Genomic DNA, 21,118 nt, shown 5'->3' with positions numbered 1-21,118 from the left:
AAACCTGCCATAAATTTAGGCTTTAGACTTGTTCATCCAGACTTCCAGAGGCTATCATGATAGATACCTACGTTTTACTTACTTTTACTTTTTGTTGCCTGCCTACCTGCCTGCCCTCTAGCAGTTATCAAAAGGCAAGCAAAAAGTTACTTACCATCGGGGTAGGACTATGGTTGAGAGATAGTTTCCTACTCTCCACATGGTGTGGGTGGGAGGGATGGAGGGGAGAAGGGGAGGGCCTGTTGTCCGGGGTGTGATGGGCCTCATTCAGCCATTGTTTGGTTAGACGGGATTCTTGCTGCATTTGGAGAACGGCCCCGCCCTAGGAGAAGAAAACAGCGGAACACACAGGGGTTGATATTTTTAATCCTAACTGATGGGGAAACTAAAATTTGTATTTTTCTTTCAGGCAGAGAGGAGAAAATAAAAACTTCAGAGGGGTAAAAATCCTGGATAACACAGAAAACCTTCCACAAGAAAAATAAATTTAGGCTTTAGACTTGTTCATCCAGACTTCCAGAGGCTATCCTGATAGATACCTACGTTTTACTTATTTACTTTTTGTTGCCTGCCTACCTGCCTGCCCTCTAGCAGTTATCAAAAGGCAAGCAAAAAGTTACTTACCATCGGGGTAGGACTATGGTTGAGAGATAGTTTCCTACTCTCCACATGGTGTGGGTGGGAGGGATGGAGGGGAGAAGGGGAGGGCCTGTTGTCCGGGGTGTGATGGGCCTCATTCAGCCATTGTTTGGTTAGACGGGATTCTTGCTGCATTTGGAGAACGGCCCCGCCCTAGGAGAAGAAAACAGCGGAACACACAGGGGTTGATATTGTGCATAACTTGGTAGAAAACAATACACGAAAACCTATCTCCAAAAAGTGAACTTTTCAGGAGAGCAAAAAAAAAAACGAGAAAAAAGCGTCTGCCTTATAGGTAAGCGCTGGACCGCGGGTTCCCCCTATCCTGTCTTCCTTCTCTCTTCGATTTCGGGACGATAAGACCTTAGCAGTTACAGTTCCCTCTGTCAAACCTCTTAAACAAGCATCAAGTCATGAATTGAATTGAATCGAACCTCTTTTTTAAAAGTAAGCTATTTCAATTCGATTCAATTCGAAAAAACTTACCTCTCGTATGAAGGCATGTAGCATGACGTGTATTTGACGTGCTCGGGGGGAATGTATGGGGAACTTCTCTCCTGATTGTAACACCACTTGTAGAGAAGATCCTGTCTTGGACATTACCGATTCTGCTATGTCCTCCAAACTGAAAATACCAGAGATATTATTACAATACATTAGACTAAAAATGGCTTATAAATTTCACGTATGGAGGGTGAAACCCTCGTCATTCGTCACTAAAGACCTTAGGAGTTCTACAGGACGTTAAAAATGGTACAGGTCCGAAAAGCAATCAGCATTTTTTTACGAATCCCGGACCTTCTGAATAGCAAGCATATGCGTTACCACTGAACCAACTGTGCTTCCAAATTATTTAGTTGACTAGTGACACAACTGACAGGGACGTTTTAGCCAACACCTGAGAGCAGCCTAAGACGCGTTTCCTTCTTGTTGGAACTCATCAGTTAGACATATGTAGCTCTCAGGTGCCGGCCAAGAATTTGGAAGTGTTATTTATACTTCAGAGATGGAAATTGTGGAGAAACGAGAACCTGCGTTTTCTATGTAAGATTTTATTTAGTGTTTTTTTTTTTTTTAATTTTATTTAAATTAACGGGGGCTACCCATTTTATACAAGTCCCTACACTTAACTACACTTAAAAATAATAAAACACTTAAAAGTACGTGGTAAAAATTAAATTAAAAAAAGAACATGGCCTTTTTAGGTAGGCAGGTAACATATAAGTTAGGTATCCACATCATTTAGATACACATGCACACCAAACAGGCACCCAGGTAGTAAGTAGGTACCTATGCAGAGTGCATGTATAGATTACATAAAACAGGTAGATAACTATTACAAATGCTATTACAAACCTACATATGTTAACTACACGCTAAATTTCATAGGCTATGGACAGAAGTATATTTCTAATGTATTAGAAATAGAACTGTATTAGAGTTCATTAAATTTCATAGGCTATGGACAGAAGTATATTTCTAATGTATTAGAAATAGAACTGTATTAGAGTTCATCCTAATGTATTAGAGTTGCCCTAATGTATTAGAGTTGCAATGTAAATCCTAGAAAAGTCACGGATTACTGAATCTTCTGAGCCGTGACTTGAACCAGAGCGAAAAACAGAGGCGGATATTAAGGGGCCTGCTTCAAATGAGGGGCCTTCCCTTATGCTGGACTTTACCAACGGGGGATTGAGATGAAACAAGAATTTTCCTATTACTTCGTCCTAATTCGTCCTGTCTGAATAAAGCACTAATAACATGAATAACAATAACATACTTATACCCAGGTCAACATCGGATTGAACTCAATCCTGAGACAATCCACGGTGGTAAAACTCGACCCTAATGGATGAGCTTGAAACACAGACTTTTAGCCACTACAGAGCAGATTAGGGTGCTAGTAGGGCCTTGGACTCTGGAGCAGCTGGACATGGTTCTCAGATTCTGGTAAACGGAGTTGTAACTAAGCTTGAGTAGTAGGGAAAGTGGGAACTTCTATGTAACGCCTTGTGGATACAAAGATTTGAGTTCAGATCAGCCACGAGAGGTCGCCACAGGAGCAAAGGAAGCTGCGCTCTACACATTTATTAATTTTTCATTTTTAAAGTACACACATATTTGAAACCTCAGATTGGAAATGACCCCAACCAGAAATTTTCAGATTCGGCCCTGATGATCGTAATGAGGATTCCCTAATAATTAAAATTGAAACTCTGGGTACCGTACCTAGACATAGAGCCAATCTAGGCACATGGAAATCCCCCCTATATTGTTTCCATTCAGTGATTATGATACCCTACATAGATAGGTCCCTACAAATAAAGACACCAATTTTCCTTGTACCAACGAGGGAAAAAATCGAAATCTAGAAGTCGTATAAGAAAAAGAAAGAAAAATTCCCTAGATCTCATTTTTACTTTCCTTATCCTATAGGAAGGAAAGTAATGTAATCGGGTCGAAAAAATCAAAAAAAGTCCAACAGATCGCAGCAGTGGTACCGAGAAGTTCATGTATCATATGTGATACGGTATGAACTTAAGGGTTAAACGACTCATGTGGTCTGTTTCGTAGTATGCCTCTCATCAGATGGGCTGGGTCAACGATGCAGGGTCAACACGAGAATACCAGAAAATAACCCGTTGAAATATTTGGAATCAAAGCCCGAGTTTAAATTTTTGTCCATAGTGGGAATTGAACCCGGGACCTTCTGAATGGCATTGAGCCCAGAGCTTGACAGAGTTACCGAGTCTTTGATAGTGCAACACTTAAGTAAATAAGTAAAACTTGGTTGATTTTTTAAAGCTCTTCTTCTTTTTATCCTCCTCTACCCATGTTCAGACGGGGTCGGCGTGTTTGTCAGCCTCTCAATTAGCCTTAAAGTGATTGCTTTGGGCTGACATTTTGTTTTAGTCACAAAAAATTACCTACGAGTGGATGCCCTTCGTACTCAACCTTTGCTATTTCTTTAGCAAGGGAGATTTCAAGCTGGTATGCTGTTTGTAGTCTCCCAGCCCTACCTGTTTGTAGTCTCCCAGCCAGACAGGTTATCCCTAGTGCTTTATAATTTTTTAAGGCTATCCCTAGTGAAAGTTTACTTACTATGCGCATGATGATGGTGTTGGTCAGTGGTCTGGAAGGCCTGTAGTCTCGGGGTTCGATCCCGACTGACCGGCTGTATAGGAGGTGGGGGTGTAGAGTGGGAATCGTAGAAGCTACTGGATCTGGAGGGTGGTCCATTACCATTGGGGACACCCTGTAACATTTGGTGAGGAACCACGGGTGGGGGAGGGGCACCACGCCATACCTTTTCAACCTGCAGGGAGGAGAAACCAGCAATAGGGGAACATTAGAGCTGTCTAAACACCTAAACGGGTTTGATAGAGGGAACTGTAACAACGGAGGTCTTATCGTCCCGAAATCGAAGATAGAAGACGGACAGGATAGGAGAAAGCCAGGCGTTCCAAGAATGAACTTTATCTTTTTTTAGATACATGTATAAGTTTCCATTTATTGTATTTTCAGAACAATTCTCTCATCACATAAATAGTTAACAAATGGTATACCAATCCGTAAAAGCCGGAGCTTGTGCCACGGATGGGAATAAAGTCTGCCTTGGGCGGGAATTGAACCCAATGTCTAGCGCTTACAAGGCCGGCGCTCTACCTTCCAAGCTAACTAGGCTGGTATTCTATTATTTATTGGTTGGGTGGAAGATAATCACGCCATAAAGTCTTTAAAATAAAAAAATAATTATCTAATAAATAAAATAAAATAAACATTTTCTCACCTGACTACGTACAATATTGGTGGTCTGCACATCAGATCTATCTTCCTTCACCACAGCCCCTCCCGCCCCTCTTGAGTCCACAGAGTCCATACTGCCCCATCTGCCCGCCAGTTGTTGCTGTAGTAGGAGGCGCCTATCTGAGTCCAACTTATTAGGCGCCATCGCGCTCGGTAGCGCGGACGGGCGCTGATTCTTGCCGTCCGTCGAGCGCAGGCTGTGATTGGCGGTGACCATTTCGAGTTTGCTTTTCATTTCCGACGAAATACGAAGCTTTCCGACACTGCCCGGAGATGGCCGAGCCGCGCCGACCTCCAACGATCTGAAACGAGAAGAGGAGGAAATAAGGTAATGAGGGGGGGGGGGGGGGGGGACTAGTTATGAGGAGAGGGGAAAAGTAAATGAGGAGGGGCGGAGAGGATGAAAAGTAAAATATTTAGATCCGATCAGACGCAAAATTCAGATATGAAAAACACTGCAAATTTTCATTTAAATAGAATTGAATGTTTCGAAATTATGATAAGAAAAAGGAATAGATAGATGGATGGTCATGCAAACTAGGAAAATAACATTTAATAACATTAAAGAAAATAATAATAATAAAATGTCAGGTTCAAAAATAATTAATAAAAATGTGAGATTAAAATTTAAAACTCACTTCCTTCAGTTAAGAGAAAGCGTAGTCGTCACATTAAAACTTGTTTGTAAAAAAATAATATCAACAATAAATAGATCGCAAAACGCAAACTAGTATCCAAACGCGACCAGAATAAATTATCAAAGTAGATAGATCCAATAATCGCAAAACTAGAATCTTAAACGCGAGCTGAAGAATAATAATTAGTGGATATCCAATAAGCAGTCACTAGTTAGACCAGTGTTAGCTAACTGTGGGCCACTGAGAGGTAAAGAGGTTTCAGTCTATACCAAGACTACCAAGTACTACAGGTTCGGTGTACTGGAATGGAGCAGTTGCAAATGGGTAAATATTATTAATAAATGGTTGATTCCTATGTAAAAAGTAGTGAAAATCCAAATCTGAGGTCGAAACTTCAAAAAAGTAACTTTTGAAGGTCGAAAATTCAATTTTTAATTGCTGTTCTAATGAAAAAAGTTCAAAGAGTTGTGACGTCAGATTTCACGTCAAAATGCGCACAAACGCTTGCGCACAAACAAACGAAGCGGGAGTCATAATTATTGACGTCATCGCCTACGGGAGCGTATGCCGTGACGTCAAAGTTCACGATTTACCGGTATTTTTTAAATCGATTTATCTCGGGCTTTAGAAGTCGTAGAAGAAAAAGAAAAAATTCCGTTGGTCCTCATTTTTCTTGCTCTATGACTTTGCAACATCACCCACAAGTAAGCGCAACTGATCTATTACTGGTAATCTTGTACTTGGTCTGTCCTCCTACCAGACTTCAATTCATTGCTACATGTACGTGCAAAAAGTTCGGTGAGAGATTGACTTTGCAACTTATTCAATAACCATCCTTGTTTCTCTTGAAAATTGGACAAGAACCACCCAAAAGACAATTCCCTTTATGGATGGTTCTTTTCTGCTTACTACTGTCCAATTGAGCCAACTAGAAACCCAAATACATACCTAGTATCTACTGTAAAGAAAAAAAAAATACTTTTGAAAAATGTAGGCTCCTTTTAGCCCAAATACAAAGGACCTGGGAATAAAACGTGTAGAAAATACTGCCAGGGTACCTAAAGGAATGGAACTGTAAACTGCCCCTATTTTTTTTCACTCCAGTGTACTCCTATAGGCTTTAATTTACGCACTATAACTAGGTACTGCATAGGCTTTCATTTAGTCACTAGTACTCAGGTTTATTACTAACTACTCACTACTGGTACTAATTACAGGTACTAAGGTACTAATCAATGAACGCAGATCCATTACTATCAGAAATAGACAGGGGTTGCCAAACTTTTTGGGGTCAATGTCGCAGCCCCCCTTCGATCATCTTTTCCGTAAGTTTTGTGAGTAGTCACTAGTCAGCCAGGATAGCTTGGAGGGTAGCGCGTCTGCCGTCTAAGCGCTAGGTCGCGGCTTCGATTCCCGCCTGGGAAGAATCCTCAACAGATAAGGTTCGCTCTCGGAACGGCTGGCTTTCTCTTATCCTGTCCTTCTCTCTTCGCTTTCGGGACGATAAGACTATTGTTCCGTCTATCAAACCTCTTCAGAAAAAAAGTAAGTTCACTACAGTTCCTCCAATTCAAACGGCATTATATACAATTTACAAAACCACCAGCTTATCAGGTTAGTCCACAGTTTGACAAGCGCTAGGTGATGAATAAATTTCATGAAAGTAGGTGAAAATTGTCAAATGAATTAAATCTTAGTCAATATGTAGGCATGGTCCATGGTCAGTTGATGGTCTTCATTTGTTCATGTGAAAGTGAGATCTCAGAAAGCATAAACTTGACAAACTTTGGTCTGACAGTCTGGTCCTCAAGTGAGAACATATTAAACCAGCGGCTGAAAAAGCTCTTTCTGCTTCAACGGATTAGGAGGAATGGATAGAAATACAAGATTTGCAAGACCAATATCATCCTTTCAAATCAGGAGAACAAAAGAAACACTACAGGAGAACAAAAGAAACAGGAGAACAGGAGAACAAAAGAAACACTTTTTTTTTTTAAAAAAAAATTTAAGCAAGGTTTTAATTTATAAAAAATACACCTATTTTGTACCAAATACATGAGACCTTGTTTAGACTGCGAGAGTAAAGGGACTTTTCAGTCTCATTCTGGCAGTGTAAACAGGGTATATTCTATTCTATTCTATTCTATTCTACTTGAAACCAGACTACCTGTAGACAGAAAAATCAAGGTGCCTGTAGAGTTCATAAAAAAGGGTTATTCGACCTATTTTAAACCTTTTCTTTGTGGTATTTTTATCTTAATTCATGGATCCATTAATTCCGAAAAATCCCGCAAATCCCGCAAATCCAGCAGCTAAAAACTGCGGGATTGCGGGATTGGAAAAAGGTGCGGGATCCCGCGGGATTGCGGGATTGCGGGATTGCGGGATCCCGCATTGCAATCCCTACACAGCATACTACTCAAACAGAATTGTTACAGAATAATTGAAAGCTGTTATTCAAGAAGTTCGTAAAAATTGAATTATTATATTTATTAAATTTCAACGATTTTAATTGAATAATTGTATTGAATAAAACATTTGTATTGTATTTGAGTAAAACCAGCTTTCAGTTTTTATTTCCCATTGAAAAGTATTGGTAGGCAGGATTAAAAAAAAAAAAAAGTCTTTGTAATAAATAATTTACGGGAGAAAAAAATATATACGTATGATGTATTTTTTACTTTTTCTCGGTAGGTAGGTTAGGCTAGGTTAGGTTTAGGTTAGGCTAGGCTTGAGTTAGGTTAGGTTAGTTCAGGATCAGGTTAGGATAGGTAAGGCTAGCCTAGGTTAGGTTAGGCTAGGCTTAGGTTACCTGCATCATTTCAGAGCGTTCTTCAGGTGAGATACGAGGTGATGGTTGGGTTAACGTATCAGAAACTATTTGACAGAATACAAGATGAAGCACCAGAGGACTGGACACAGATTCCTTGGGGGAAAATACCTGCGGACATAAAATAACATAATTATGTATGTAGACATAATTTTGTTTATGTAGACATAATTATGTTTGTAGAGAAATAATCAAAATTAATTTTCTTGACGGACTGCCAAAATTTGGTTGGCCAAAACGACAGAGTATAGATTTCAGACAATTTTTTTAAAGAGGTTTGACAGAGGGAACTGTAACTGCTAAGGTCTTATCGTCCCGAAATCGAAGAGAAAAGGAAGGCAGGATAGGAGAAAACCAGCCGTTCCGAAAAAGCATTATCCGTACAGGATAAAATCCGCCCCAGGCGGGATTCGAACGCGCGGCCCAACGCTTGCAAGGCAGACGCACTACCAACCAAACTAACTAGGCGCCAGCCTTCTAGATTTTAATCCATATTCAACTTCTAGATTTTAACTCCAATCATCTCGAAACGAGGTATATGTGACTTAGTCCGTTCTTTCTCTTGACCTCTCAATCATTTTCTATGACCTTCAGGTTTGGCGTCACCTATTCTGCTTTATCTTCAGAAAAAAACCTTAAAACTCGGTTTCTTTGTTCTCTTACCTCTTTCCTCACGTTGAGTTTCCACGTGACCCGATTGTACGCGAAGTATGCCGAGCTCAGGGGCGGATACAGGATGGTCTTGGACACATCGGTGCCGGAGTTATGGTGGGGTAGATGGGGGGCCGGCACGTTGTTAGAGGGGGCGTGGTTATCTTGATGGGCGTGTACGGTACTGGTGCCTCCACCCTGGTGTTGAGGGGACTGGGGGGTGGAGAAGTCGGATTGGTCCTCCACTGGAATGAGAAAAAAGAAGTTTATTTACTTATTTATTTATTTATTATTATTATTATTTTTTTACATACATACATAATTCTTCTTCCAAGTTACAGCCGTTTGTATTTCGTAGCAATGAAACAACTGCTAAGAGACTTGAAATTTGGTATGTAGTTCACAAATGTGACAAGGATGCAACACAAAACGTTTGGTCGAGATAGGTGCTGCGGTTGGCGGTTTTTAACCGTTTTTTGGCGGTTTTCAGTGATACCGTCTGAACGGTTAGAGATATTATAAAAGTTTGGCTATAAGAACAAGAACACCCAAAATAAGCGCATCATTCAATAGGATGAGGAATGTCGTGTGATGTTCACACCAGATTTTTCTGCTCTTCCTTGAAAATCTCACCTAAGCAAGAGCATACATAAGCACTATTGACAAAAAGTACCTCGGTACTGATCTATTATAATCTACCAGATCAGACCAGAATATTCAGTGCTGGAGGGTTATATTTACATTGGGTGCAAGTTATTGAAGTGTACTTACTTATAGGATCCTCTGTGTACTTCAGTGGAGGAGTTGTGATGGTTCATGTTGAGATTGGGCGTGGAGGTTGCCATGGTTACGGGTCCCTGGGTTTCTGACTGCATCTCGAACTCTTCCCACTCCACAACTCCGTTCTCTGGAGGATCTCCTAACTCCTGGAGAAGGAAATGGAAGAGGAAATGTGAATTATTTTGTGGTGAAACAAACGCCCCTCTAAAATATTTTGTGCACCACAAACGCCTCTTCAAACATATTTGTGGGTTTAGTGGGAAACAAGGAAACAACTGCTACATTAGACTCATGTAGTCTGTGTCGTAGCATGCCCATCCCATAGTATGTCTCTCATCATCATCGTAGTATGTCTCTAAGGGACACAATACTTCCAATTTAGGTTCTGGATCAACACGAGAACACCAGAAAGTAAGTATATTTGCAATCGAAATGTAAGTGCATTTTTTCCCCTCTTTTTTTTATCAATATGAATATCGTTCTATTTCTCACCTGCGAGTGTTTCCTGCGTTGCTGTTTCAATTTGAACTGGAGGAACGAGCTGTCCGAATTGTCCCCCTGAGGCGGAGGCCATCTCCACTTCCCAATGCGAACCGTCTTGGCCCGGCCATAGGGATCCATGAACGGCCTCACCTCACTGGGGTCGGCCAAGTCTGGTGGAGGGGGCATGGGAGGAGGGGGTGGGGGAGCACCTCCATTGGAGCGATGGATGAGGAGGGGAGGGGGAGAATCGGACGAGGAGCGACGGGATTTGAGCTCGGAGAGGACGGAGGTGAAGGTGGCGTGCGGGGAACCTACTGGTACACCCTGTTTAAACAATAAATATTAAAAAGTTGGTAAATTTTAAGTATTTTCATTACACCTAATATATCCCGTACAAATAAAATCACATCATAAATACTTTCTGGTAACAGTAAACAGGCAGCTGTATGTCTGGACAACTTACTAACCCCAGTAAATTGCTATCAAATCAATTCAAATCATATCATAAATTATTTGTGGTAAAGCAGACAGCTTCTTCACAACTTTAATAGATATCACAGTATTACTAAGTGCCTCCTTTACTATTAATTCTCATCTATTCCCAGTACAAACAATAAATATTGCATATGTATGTACCTGTGGTTTAGAGTTGGTGGGGGAGGACTTGTTAAGGGCGGGGGCTCCGGGAGAGGCAGGTCCATGCCAGGGTGCAGGTGGCTCCGTCACCTGAAATAAAATATGGGGGACCGTCAACAAAAGATAAAGAGAAGAGAGTAATAATACCTAGTTAAAAGCGACGGAATGTGCGAAGTAATAAACGTTATAGTATGCACATTTTCGTTTTACAATTTTGAAGCCAGTATGCACGCAAAATATCTTCGAGTCTGTCATTTTTGAAGCTACTATGTACATCTTAACATCTTTAAACAACATAGTTTTGAAGTAAGTATGCACACAAGAACATCTTTGAGTTTTAGTTTTGAAGCTAGTATACACTCAAGAACTTCTTTGAGGTTTATTTCTGAATCTAGTATGCACTAAGGGACATCTTTGATCTCAATAGTTTCGAAGCTAGTATGCACACAAGAACATCTTTGATCTCGACTGTTTTGAAGCTAGTATGCACGTAAGAACATCTTTGAGTTGAGATTGCTCACCGATATTCTCTGCTGAAGGAGCTGCTGGAGGGCCTGGTTCTGCGCGAACAGTTGTTGCTGAATCTGTATGTTCTGAGCCATGGCCGACTGAAGGAAGGCCTGTTGGAGGTTAGCTTGGTATGCTATCATACTGGACGGATCGCCCGTCCCGGCAGATGTGGGCGTGGTAGGGCCGTTACCCGCGGGTAGACTAATGCCTGGAAGAGCGGAAATTTCAGTTTAATTTCATTTATGAAGTGTGCCGAAAAGCGCGCGAACGTCAAGAGTTCAAAGCGCCGCACAGCCCGGCCTAAACTAATAGGAAATAGAGTTTCATGGTTTTTCAGCATTTCCTAATAGGTATAGACTATTATAGACATACAGAGGTGTTTTTTCTCTTTCTTTCGATTCGAAGTCAATATCTGACTTCTATGCTTATTTTTCTGAAACCTGTATTTTACAATCTTCTTACCAAGCAATCAGTATTAGAAATAGTAGAAAAGTAGAAAAAAAAACTTAGTAAATAGTAAGTCGGTACACATGTCCAATTAGGTTGTATCAACTAGGTAAGTAAGTATAGGTAAGTATCTCTACTCTCTACCTCTCTGTTTCTTCTCTTTTAGTTGGGTTTGGGTACCTTCATTCCAATGAAGCAACTAACAAAGTATGTCAACATTTTTAGCCCGTCCTTCCTTTATTATTACGATAGTAATAACAAAAGGTATAGTGGGCGGGCTATTGTATTCGCTTCGGTGTCTGTCTGTCCCCATAGAAGGGCCGGTTTTAGCGTTACCTGTGTTACAAAATCACCAAATCCGCGAACATAATCGCGAAATCCGCGAGCATAATCGCAAAATCCGCGAACATAATCACGAAATCCGCGAACATACCCATAATGTAGACATAGCCCTATTAGGACTTGCTTTCCGTTACCTGTTGCGTGGCCACACCAGTAGCTTTTCCTCCTCCCTTGATGGACGCCGCCAATGACCTTGCGTCGGACAGCTGATCCAGGACAGGACTGAAGAGGTCATCCAGGAACTGATCTACATCCGAAGCCTGGGACGGGACTCGAACCCGCCGAACGTGGGAAGCTGAGGACAGAAGAGACAAAACGTGGAAATAACTTTTGATGGGGTCGAAGGCCTTCGAAATGTCTATCAAGGGCTGGATTTTGCCGTTGAAGTACAGGGAATTCAAGATAGGGTTTGTTCTCGGAATTTCTGGACGATAAGACCTTTTGGTTGTTACATGTTACAGTTTCCTCTATCAAACCTTCTTTTGAGATTAATGTACGGACGTACAATAGTAGGCTGATAGGCTGACGGGCAAAAACCAGCATGAATACATTCATACATTCCGAAACTATACATAATTTGGCCTGGGTCTCGAGCTTTTTTTTTTTTTTTTTTTTTTGCCACATACGTTAAAACGGGTCTGACAGACCTCTAACGTTTGTGGTCTGTCAGACAGTCTGAGCGTGAGTGGCAGGCATTAGAGTAGGTATAACAGTTCCCCCATGGAATTTTTTCTCCTATGACGGTCTTCTTTTGGGGCGGGAGTTTCAAAAAATATTACCTACCATCCCCGAGAGACGAGCCTGATTGGCAAGAGGCAACCATTTTAGAAATAATACAAAGTACGAACGTATATATATATACATAATTCGACGAAGTACCTACTTTACCCACATTAAATTTGATGATTTGATACCTACCCACCTTTTCTACCTCCATATTTGTATTTGGTTATCAAATGATTTTTACACTCCGCTAGAAATTAAAGTGGATTAGATGAATTTTGATTTCGAACATTGAATAATTCGAAGCTCTTTTCAGGTCACTTGAAAAAGCATTGAAATAATGCAGGGATTTAAAATAACTAATGTAGGTAGGTAGGTACTTGAAATAATCTAGGTACGTAGGTAGGTATTGAATTATTGAAACTTAATGTAGAGGCATTTGAAATGACGTAGTCTGTTGGATACGTAGGTTGAAAAACAGGTCAAGTAGAATTGCGGAGCTGGGTGCAAAAAGGGCAATAAATGAAAATCATCAAACTGAGTTATTTAACTTTAAAGTTTTCAATTTTTCATCAAAATCCTTGAAAAGTATGTTTACAAAAAACGCTGTAACTCAAAATAAAGTTATCACTGCAGTTCAAACGCTGGAAGATAGAGCGCACCACGTACGTTCTATTCAAAAACCACGTACGTTCTATTCAAAAAACCGTTTTACGCAAAAAGGGCAAAAATTCCATATTTCCCTTTTTGCATCCAGCTCCTCAATTGTGGGGTTTATTTTGGGCCAGGGGTAGGGGTATTGTTTTATTTCATCCGAACTTGTTTGAGAATTCGAGTTATACACAGGCACATTTGAAAATACCATAATGGAAATCAAAAATGCTTGGAAAACTGGAGAAGATCATCCACATACTTGAAGCCTATTGTGAGAACCGGGTCTGTCAGACTGTCTGAGCGTGAGTGGCAGGCATTAGAGTAGGTATAACATTTCCCCCAGAATTTTTACTTTTTTCTCCTATGACGGTCTTCTTTTGGGGCGGAGGTTTCAAAAAATATTGCCATTCCCGAGAGACGAACCTGGATTAGGAAGAGGGCAACGATTTTAGAATTAATACAAAGTACAAACGCATGATTCAACAAGGTCCTTATTCACATTTAATACCTACCCACCTTACCTACCTATTTGGTTATCAAATGATTTTTACACTCCGCTAGAAATTAAAGTGGATTAGATGAATTTTGATTTCGAACATTGAATAATTCGAAGCTCTTTTCAGGTCACTTGAAAAAGCATTGAAATAATGCAGGCATTTAAAATAACTAATGTAGGTAGGTAGGTACTTGAAATAATGTAGGTGGGTACGTAGGTAGGTAGGTATTGAATTATTGAAACAACCTAATGTAGAGGCATTTGAAATGACGTAGTCTGTTGGATACGTAGGTTGAAAAACAGGTCAAGTAGAATTGAGGAGCTGGGTGCAAAAAGGACAGTAAATGAAAATCATCAAACTGAGTTATTTAACTTTAAAGTTTTCAATTTTTCATCAAAATCCTTGAAAAGTATGTTTACAAAAAACGCTGTAATGGAACACTCATCTTTTTTTAAAACCCGAAAGACTCATTGCAGAGATTTTTCTCCTCCACCTCCTTCCCCTTCTGCAATATTTTCCCCGAGGCGAGGTTAACGAAGAAGTTACACGAAGCAAAATGTGTTAAGTACCTAACATATAGGTACCTACCAAAACATCTAACATCTTTCTAAGAAGTTTAGAATTCGGTGATGTTTAAAAGAGGGGAAAAACAAGGAGAAGAGGAGGAGAAGAAGAAGAAGAAGGGGATAGAGAGAAGGATTAGAATGAGGAGGAGGAGGAGGAGAAGAAGAGGACGAAGACGACGAAGAAGAAGACGAAGAAGGATTAGAAGAAGAAGAAGAAGAAGAAGAAAAAGGAGAAGAAGAAGAAGAAGAAGAAGAAGGAGGAGGAGGAGGAGGAGAAGGAGGAGAAACACAAGAGGATGGAGGAGAAGAAGGAGGAGAACAAAGGGAAAGGAGAGAAGAACGGAAAAATTTCATTTGTTCATGGGTAAACTTTAATTAAAAGTTCCACATGAGCTCGAGTCTTAAACTCATATGTTATTTTCGTAAACTAAAGGGTGGCTCCGTGGCTTGAGGTTGTTCAGATTTGAACTATTGATGAATTTATTTAATTTTGACATCCTTTGTAAATACTATTTTACTTAAGTTATAGGTATATAAAGTTTCCCTTGAAAATGTCTATGAAATAGACGAAACTCCGAGTCGGGATATAAAAACCTACTCGTAAGTATCCATTTTTTGTATATAACTTAAGTAAAATAGTCAGATTTGAATGCTAAATAGGTATTCTAATTGATTATTTATTTATTGATGGTCGGATTTGATAAAATCAATTAAAAGTTAAAAGTCATTCAACCTGATGTCACCTTTCGGCAAATCTTGACGTCACAACAACTCTTCTAATGGTTATAATTTTTGCGAAGAGCAAAATACAGAATGGAAATTTTACTTAGGCCAGCCACTCACTATCAGGTAGACTTGATCAGGCGCACCTGTTCAGGTGTACCTGTCAGCTGTCAGGTCTACCTGATAGCGAATGGCCGGCCTTACAAAACGCGGAAAGGTTGGAGATTTTTCTCCTATATTCGTAAGACCAGCCACCCACTATCAGGTAGACCTGACAGGTAAAACTGATCAGGCCCTCCTGTCAGGTCTACCTGATATAGTGAGTGGCTGGCCTAAGTGTCATTAAAGAACAGTCTCGCCAGCCTAGTCGCCTAAAGCTCGAAAGGAACAAGAAGCAATTGTCATAAGAAGAAAGAAGATCTATGAAAGAATTAATTGCCATAGACCTGAGCTGTTCACTCCTCAGTCGACACAAACTTGAGCTATTCTGCTAAAGGTTTAGACAAGGAGGGTTCAGCTCAAAGTTTATTGAGCTCGAGATTGAATTGTTCTGAAGAATAGAATAAAAAAATCCTACCTAATCCAATCAAATGGTCATCAACTGTGTGTATGAACGCGGTAGCTCTCCGCCCCGCCAAGTCAAGAAAGTTTGACCGCGCTACTAGAGATATTATACGCCACAGAGAAAGTAGCCATTTTCAGGTAGTTGTAGAAGTAGGTACCTACACTATACAGGCATAATAGTAAAATAAACTTACCTTGTGAGTTATACACAGGCATACTGGGTATAAGCAAGGGTTGAGGTGGCAGAATGCCTGACATAACAGGCGAAGAGTTACCCACTATGGGATTGAAACTGAATGAACCTCCTGGAGGAGATTGAGCCTGGGAGTTCTGGAATAAAAACAATGGCAATGTACTCGTAAGTAAAGGTGCAATACACACTAACGAAAACCCGAACATAAGGTTAACATAGAGCAGTACACACTGGTGAAAAACTGAGTTTCATGAACCTCATTGTACAATGTACTGTACATTAAGATGAACTAAGTTTCATGAAACGCGTTTCACTAGTGTGCGTTGCGCCTAAGGTAATTGCCAGTCTAATTAGTTTGTGCCGTGCGTGCCTTGTAAGCGATAGATCGCGGGTACGGACTATATCCTAAACAGGTAAGGTTCGTTCGCGGAACGGCTGGCTTTCTCTTTTCCTGTATTTCTTCTCTATTCAATTTCAGGACAATAATACCTCAGTAGATAGTTTGGTACAGTTCCCTCTATCAAAAATCTTAAATTAAAAAAAAAAAAAAAAAATACCTTAACCAATAGACCTATACTATGCCCCAGCTCTGCAGGCTCACGCTAAAATGCACTCTGTGTTTCTTTAGAAGTAGAAGTGAACAACCGACCAAAATAGAGTCAACATGATACCGTGAACCTGACCCTAGAGACCCTTAATAATAATATTTTTATTGTATTGATACCTTTCGGTGTGTACAATTTTATCTTAATTTTAATAGGCCTTATAATTAAAACTTAAGTAATTACTATTAAAACTAAACTTAGCTTAAAGTTAAATGTAATCCTATGTAGGTCCATCGCAGCAGTATGCACCACTAGAAAAGAAGAAGAAGAAGACCTAACCTCTAATATAGACCTGACCCTAAAGACCTAATCCCTGTAGTCCTAACCCTACTAGGATTCGCTTTCCATTACCTGTTGCGTGGCCACACCAGTGGCTTTTCCTCCTCCCTTGATTGACGCCGCCAACGACCTTGCGTCGGACAGCTGATCCAGGACAGGACTGAAGAGGTCATCCAGGAACTGATCTACATCCGAAGCCTGGGACGGGACTCGAACCCGCCGAACGTGGGAAGCTGAGGACAGAAGAGGCAAAACGTGGGAATAATTTTTGGTGAGGTCGAAGGCCTTCGAAATGTCTCTCAATGGCCGGATTTTGCCGTTGATCTAGAGTGAAAAGATAAGGTTTGTTCTTGGAATTTCGGGACGAAAAGTCCTTGGTTGTTAGGTACAGTTCCCTCTATCAAACTTCTTCTTTCAGGATTACTAGGACTAGGATTACTGTACGTACAATGGTAGGCTGATAGTCTCGACTGACAAACAAAGGATGCTACGAATACATTAATTCATATATTTCGAAAAAGGAAATATTTTGACATTTTTTTTCTTCATTTTTGGGAAAAAACAAGAGAAAATTTGAGAGAGAGAGAGAGAGAGAGAGAGAGAGAGAGAGAGAGAGAAAATGGTTAAAAATGCAGAATGCAATGCTATAGAGTATAGAGTATAGATGGATAGGGATGAATAGGGAACTCTCGGGAAATCTCAACTATTGTTAAATAAAACAATACTAGCTTTTTTGTTCATTTTTATGTACCTAGGTACAACAAAATTTTCTAAACAGTCATAGTAGTAAAATACAACGGATTATGAAATAGGTATGTACCTACTAGGTTGACAATATCAATATTTTCCATCAACAAATTTTCCCTCTCCATTAACAAAATGCTATCGATTTTTTTTTTTTTTTCCCAACAAAATTTTCCCCCCCCCAAAAAAAAATTTTTGTTTTTTTTTTTTTTTTTTTTTTTTTTTTTTTTTTTTTTTTTTTTTTAACCGCTATATCAATCCGATTTATTTTTTTTTTTTTATTTTTACGGCTTTATATGAATCTAAAATGTCATAGCACTTCATAGATTGCATTCTGATCCTCTTGCAGCTCTTGACTTCATAATCAAAAATGGAATCTAGAACTCTTTTCTCCTCGTTGATTTGGTCCTTATAATTGATTTAGCAATCTGATGATTGGCCAATTTTAACCCATTAAAACCGACCAATCAGATTGTCTAATTCACTCGGTTTCCTCACAAGACTCATTGCAGAGATTTTTCTCCTCCACCTCTTTCCTCTTCTGCAATTTTTTCCCCGAGGCGAGGTTAATTTACACGAAGCAAAATGTGTTAAGTACCTACCTAACATATAGGTACCTACCAAAACATCTAAAATCTTTCTAAGAAGTTTAGAATTCTGTGATGTTTAAAAGAGGGGAAAGACAAGGAGAAGAAAGAGGAAGAAGAGGAGGAGGAGGAGGAGAAGAAGAAGAAGAAGAAGAAGAAGAAGAAGAAGAAGAAGAAGACGACGACGACGACGAAGAAGAAGACGAAGAAGAAGGATTAGAAGGAGAAGAATTAGAAGAAGAAGGAGGAGGAAGAGGAGAGGAGGAGGAGGAGGAGAAGACGACGAAGAAGAAGGATTAGAAGAAGAAGAAGAAGAAGAAGAAGGATTAGAATGATAAGGAGAAGAAGAAGGAGAACAAAGGGAAAGGAGAGAAGAACGGAAAAATTTCATTTGTTCATGGGTAAACTTTAATTAAAAGTTCCACATGAGCTCGAGTCTTAAACTCATATGTTATTTTTTGAAACTAAAGGTGATGCAGGTGATGGGCTCCTCGGGTTGTAGGATGTGTGGGTTTCTGGATCCGGGAAAGCACCAAATAGTAAAGATAGGATGTGTTGAGTTGAGTCCTATCAATACCGAAGCCTGGGCTATCTCAGTCGAATGAGAGCACTAGATTGTTTTTTGTATTGATAGGTTGATAATAGAGAATAATGTATCGGTAGAGCAACGTGGGTGGTTAAATCGAATGCGATAAGTAAGTATAGGTAAGTAGAGGGTCTCGGGGAAATAGAAGGGGAAAATCAATAAGATGGCTTTTAACTTTTTCAACAATAAACATATAAGAACAAATAATTTATTGAGTGTGAATTAAGACAATCAAAAACAGCTTACGGCTAAATTTAATCTAAGTGGAATATTGGTGGGTATTCAGAGTGAATAACAAAACGAACAAGCGAATAGAATTGAAATTGATAATTGAGAATAAGTAAGTAAATCGAAAGACAAGTGACAAAGGTAAGTAATAATCGGATTCTGGTTCACTGCGCGTGAACAGAATATGGTAATGGCAATGCGAGAAAGGTAATAAATAAGTAATTCGAAAGACAAGTGACAAAGGTAAGTAATAATTTAATTCTGGTTCACTGCACGTGAACAGAATAGGGCAATGCAAGAAAAGTAATTGAAATGCTCGAGTGGGCAAAAGCCACTGAGTTAATTGAAATTGAATTTCTAAAATGAACTATGGGAATTAAACGGAGTGTACTAAGACCTCGGTCTCTTTATGGGCGTGCAAATAAAACTCTGTGTTAAGTTACCACATCATTTTCCACTTGCCAAGAACATCTCAGAATGGCCTATCTCAGCCCTGTTCATAACCACGGCCTCATCGAAAATAAAGTTATCACTGCATTTCAAACGCTGGAAGATAGAGCGCACCACGTTCTATTCAAAAAACCGTTTTACGCAAAAAGGGCAAAAAATCCATATTTCCCTTTTTGCATCCAGCTCCTCAATTGTGGGGTTTATTTTGGGCCAGGGATAGGGGTATTGTTCTATTTCATCCGAACTTGTTTGAGAATTCGAGTTATACACAGGCACATTTGAAAATACCATAATGGAAATCAAAAATGCTTGGAAAACTGGAGAAGATCATCCACATACTTGAAGCTTAAAGCTCGAAAGGAACAAGAAGCAATTGTCATAAGAAAAAAGAAGATCTATGAAAGAATTAATTGCCATAGACCTGAGCTGTTCACTCCTCAGTCGACACAAACTTGAGCTATTCTGCTAAAGTTTTACACGAGGAGGGTTCAGCTCAAACAAAGTTTATTGAGCTCGAGATTGAATTGTTCTGAAGAATAGAATAAAAAAATCCTACCTAATCAAATCAAATGGTCATCAACTGTGTGTATGAACGCGGTAGCTCTCCGCCCCGCCAAGTCAAGAAAGTTTGACCGCGCTACTAGAGATATGTATTATACACCACAGAGAAAGTAGCCATTTTCAGGTAGTTGTAGAAGCAGGTACACTATACAGGCATAATAGTAAAATAAACTTACCTTGTGAGTTATACACAGGCATACTGGGTATGAGCAAGGGTTGAGGTGGCAGTATGCCTGACATGACAGGCGAAGAGTTACCCACTATGGGATTGAAACTGAATGAACCTCCTGGAGGAGATTGAGCCTGGGAGTTCTGTGGGAATAAAAACAATGGCAATATACTCGTAAGTATAAATAAGGTGCAATACACACTAACGAAACTCGAACATAAGGTTAACATAGAGCTGAGGTTAACTGGTTAACATAGAGGTTAACTGGTGAAACTGAGTTTCACGAACCTCATTGTACATTATGTACAATGTACTGTACATTAAGATGAACTAAGTTTCATGAAACGCGTTTCACTAGTGTGCGTTGCGCCTAAGGTAATTGCCAGTCTAATTAGCTTGTGGCGTGCGTGCCTTGTAAGCGATAGATCGCGGGTAGTGATGAGTATCCTTGATGAGTGTAGCGTCCTGGCCGCTCCAGCGGGCGCAGGGAAACTCGAACAAGGTTCCAGAAGAATCTGTAGGAGTGATGAGGAGACGAGATTACGCAGTGATCTGTCCTCTTTATTAAGATTGAGTGCGGGTGCGCGCGTAGGGACTCCCCGAGCAAGTGCCATGAGGATGGGCTTATCGGTTGCAGAGGGAATCGGTTTACCTACGCACGACCCGTCCCAATTCGAGACTGGCCTCCGTCGGACTGCTACCTCGACGTACGAGTCGGGAAGGTGCAGGAGGAGTTTTGAAATAAGGAATAATTGCATACCCCCTGAAGAGTAACTGTTAGTTGTGGATTAGAATTCCACACATAGGGACTGCCGCTAGGGGGTCAATCCTACTATGTTCTGTGCGGGACCGTGTCACACTTGACAAGTCCAAACTCGACGTCTTCCGACGGCCGACGATATAACGCTTAAGAGCGTGTTATAATTACTAACGGGTTACCAACAGTGTATGAAGCGCGACCGCGCGATAGCGCAACACGGGGCGCTCGCGGGTGCGTAATAAAATAATAAAATATGTAATAAGGCAGCCCTCGCGAACGCGAGTGGGTTCTGCCCTATTGGGATAATGAGCGTGATGCTAAAGGGAGAGAACGGATTAGAATATGTATGTAATGTCAATAGAGTACACTAGGCAGCAGGCCAAGGGGCTGAGACTTTCCTCGAGGGGCACACGGGTCGAGCGCGGCCAAGGAAATGTAGGGGGAAAAAGGTTATGAGTGGTAAAAA

General features: G+C 40.3%; 1 protein-coding gene across 1 annotated transcript in view; it reads right to left on the bottom strand.

Moving 5' to 3' along the window:
* Positions 1-21,118, bottom strand: part of LOC103509128 — a gene marked incomplete at its 5' end in the record, with an annotated part of 65,409 nt that overhangs the window by 10,959 nt on the left and 33,332 nt on the right. Inside the window, 12 exons of the mRNA XM_026823536.1 lie at positions 155-322; positions 625-792; positions 1,126-1,264; positions 2,223-2,241; positions 3,742-3,955; positions 4,430-4,748; positions 9,337-9,491; positions 9,838-10,152; positions 10,465-10,554; positions 10,986-11,182; positions 15,685-15,820; positions 16,640-16,800. Of these exons, the coding sequence (XP_026679337.1) occupies positions 155-322; positions 625-792; positions 1,126-1,264; positions 2,223-2,241; positions 3,742-3,955; positions 4,430-4,748; positions 9,337-9,491; positions 9,838-10,152; positions 10,465-10,554; positions 10,986-11,182; positions 15,685-15,820; positions 16,640-16,800 (2,081 nt within the window). The remainder of the gene's footprint in view (positions 1-154; positions 323-624; positions 793-1,125; positions 1,265-2,222; positions 2,242-3,741; positions 3,956-4,429; positions 4,749-9,336; positions 9,492-9,837; positions 10,153-10,464; positions 10,555-10,985; positions 11,183-15,684; positions 15,821-16,639; positions 16,801-21,118) is intronic.

This window comes from Diaphorina citri, unplaced genomic scaffold, assembly GCF_000475195.1.
Source record: "Diaphorina citri unplaced genomic scaffold, Diaci psyllid genome assembly version 1.1 scaffold470, whole genome shotgun sequence".
NCBI lineage: Eukaryota > Metazoa > Arthropoda > Insecta > Hemiptera > Psyllidae > Diaphorina > Diaphorina citri.
The sequence above is the reverse complement of the archived record's forward strand: the minus strand, read 5'-3'. Positions and strand labels throughout refer to the sequence as shown.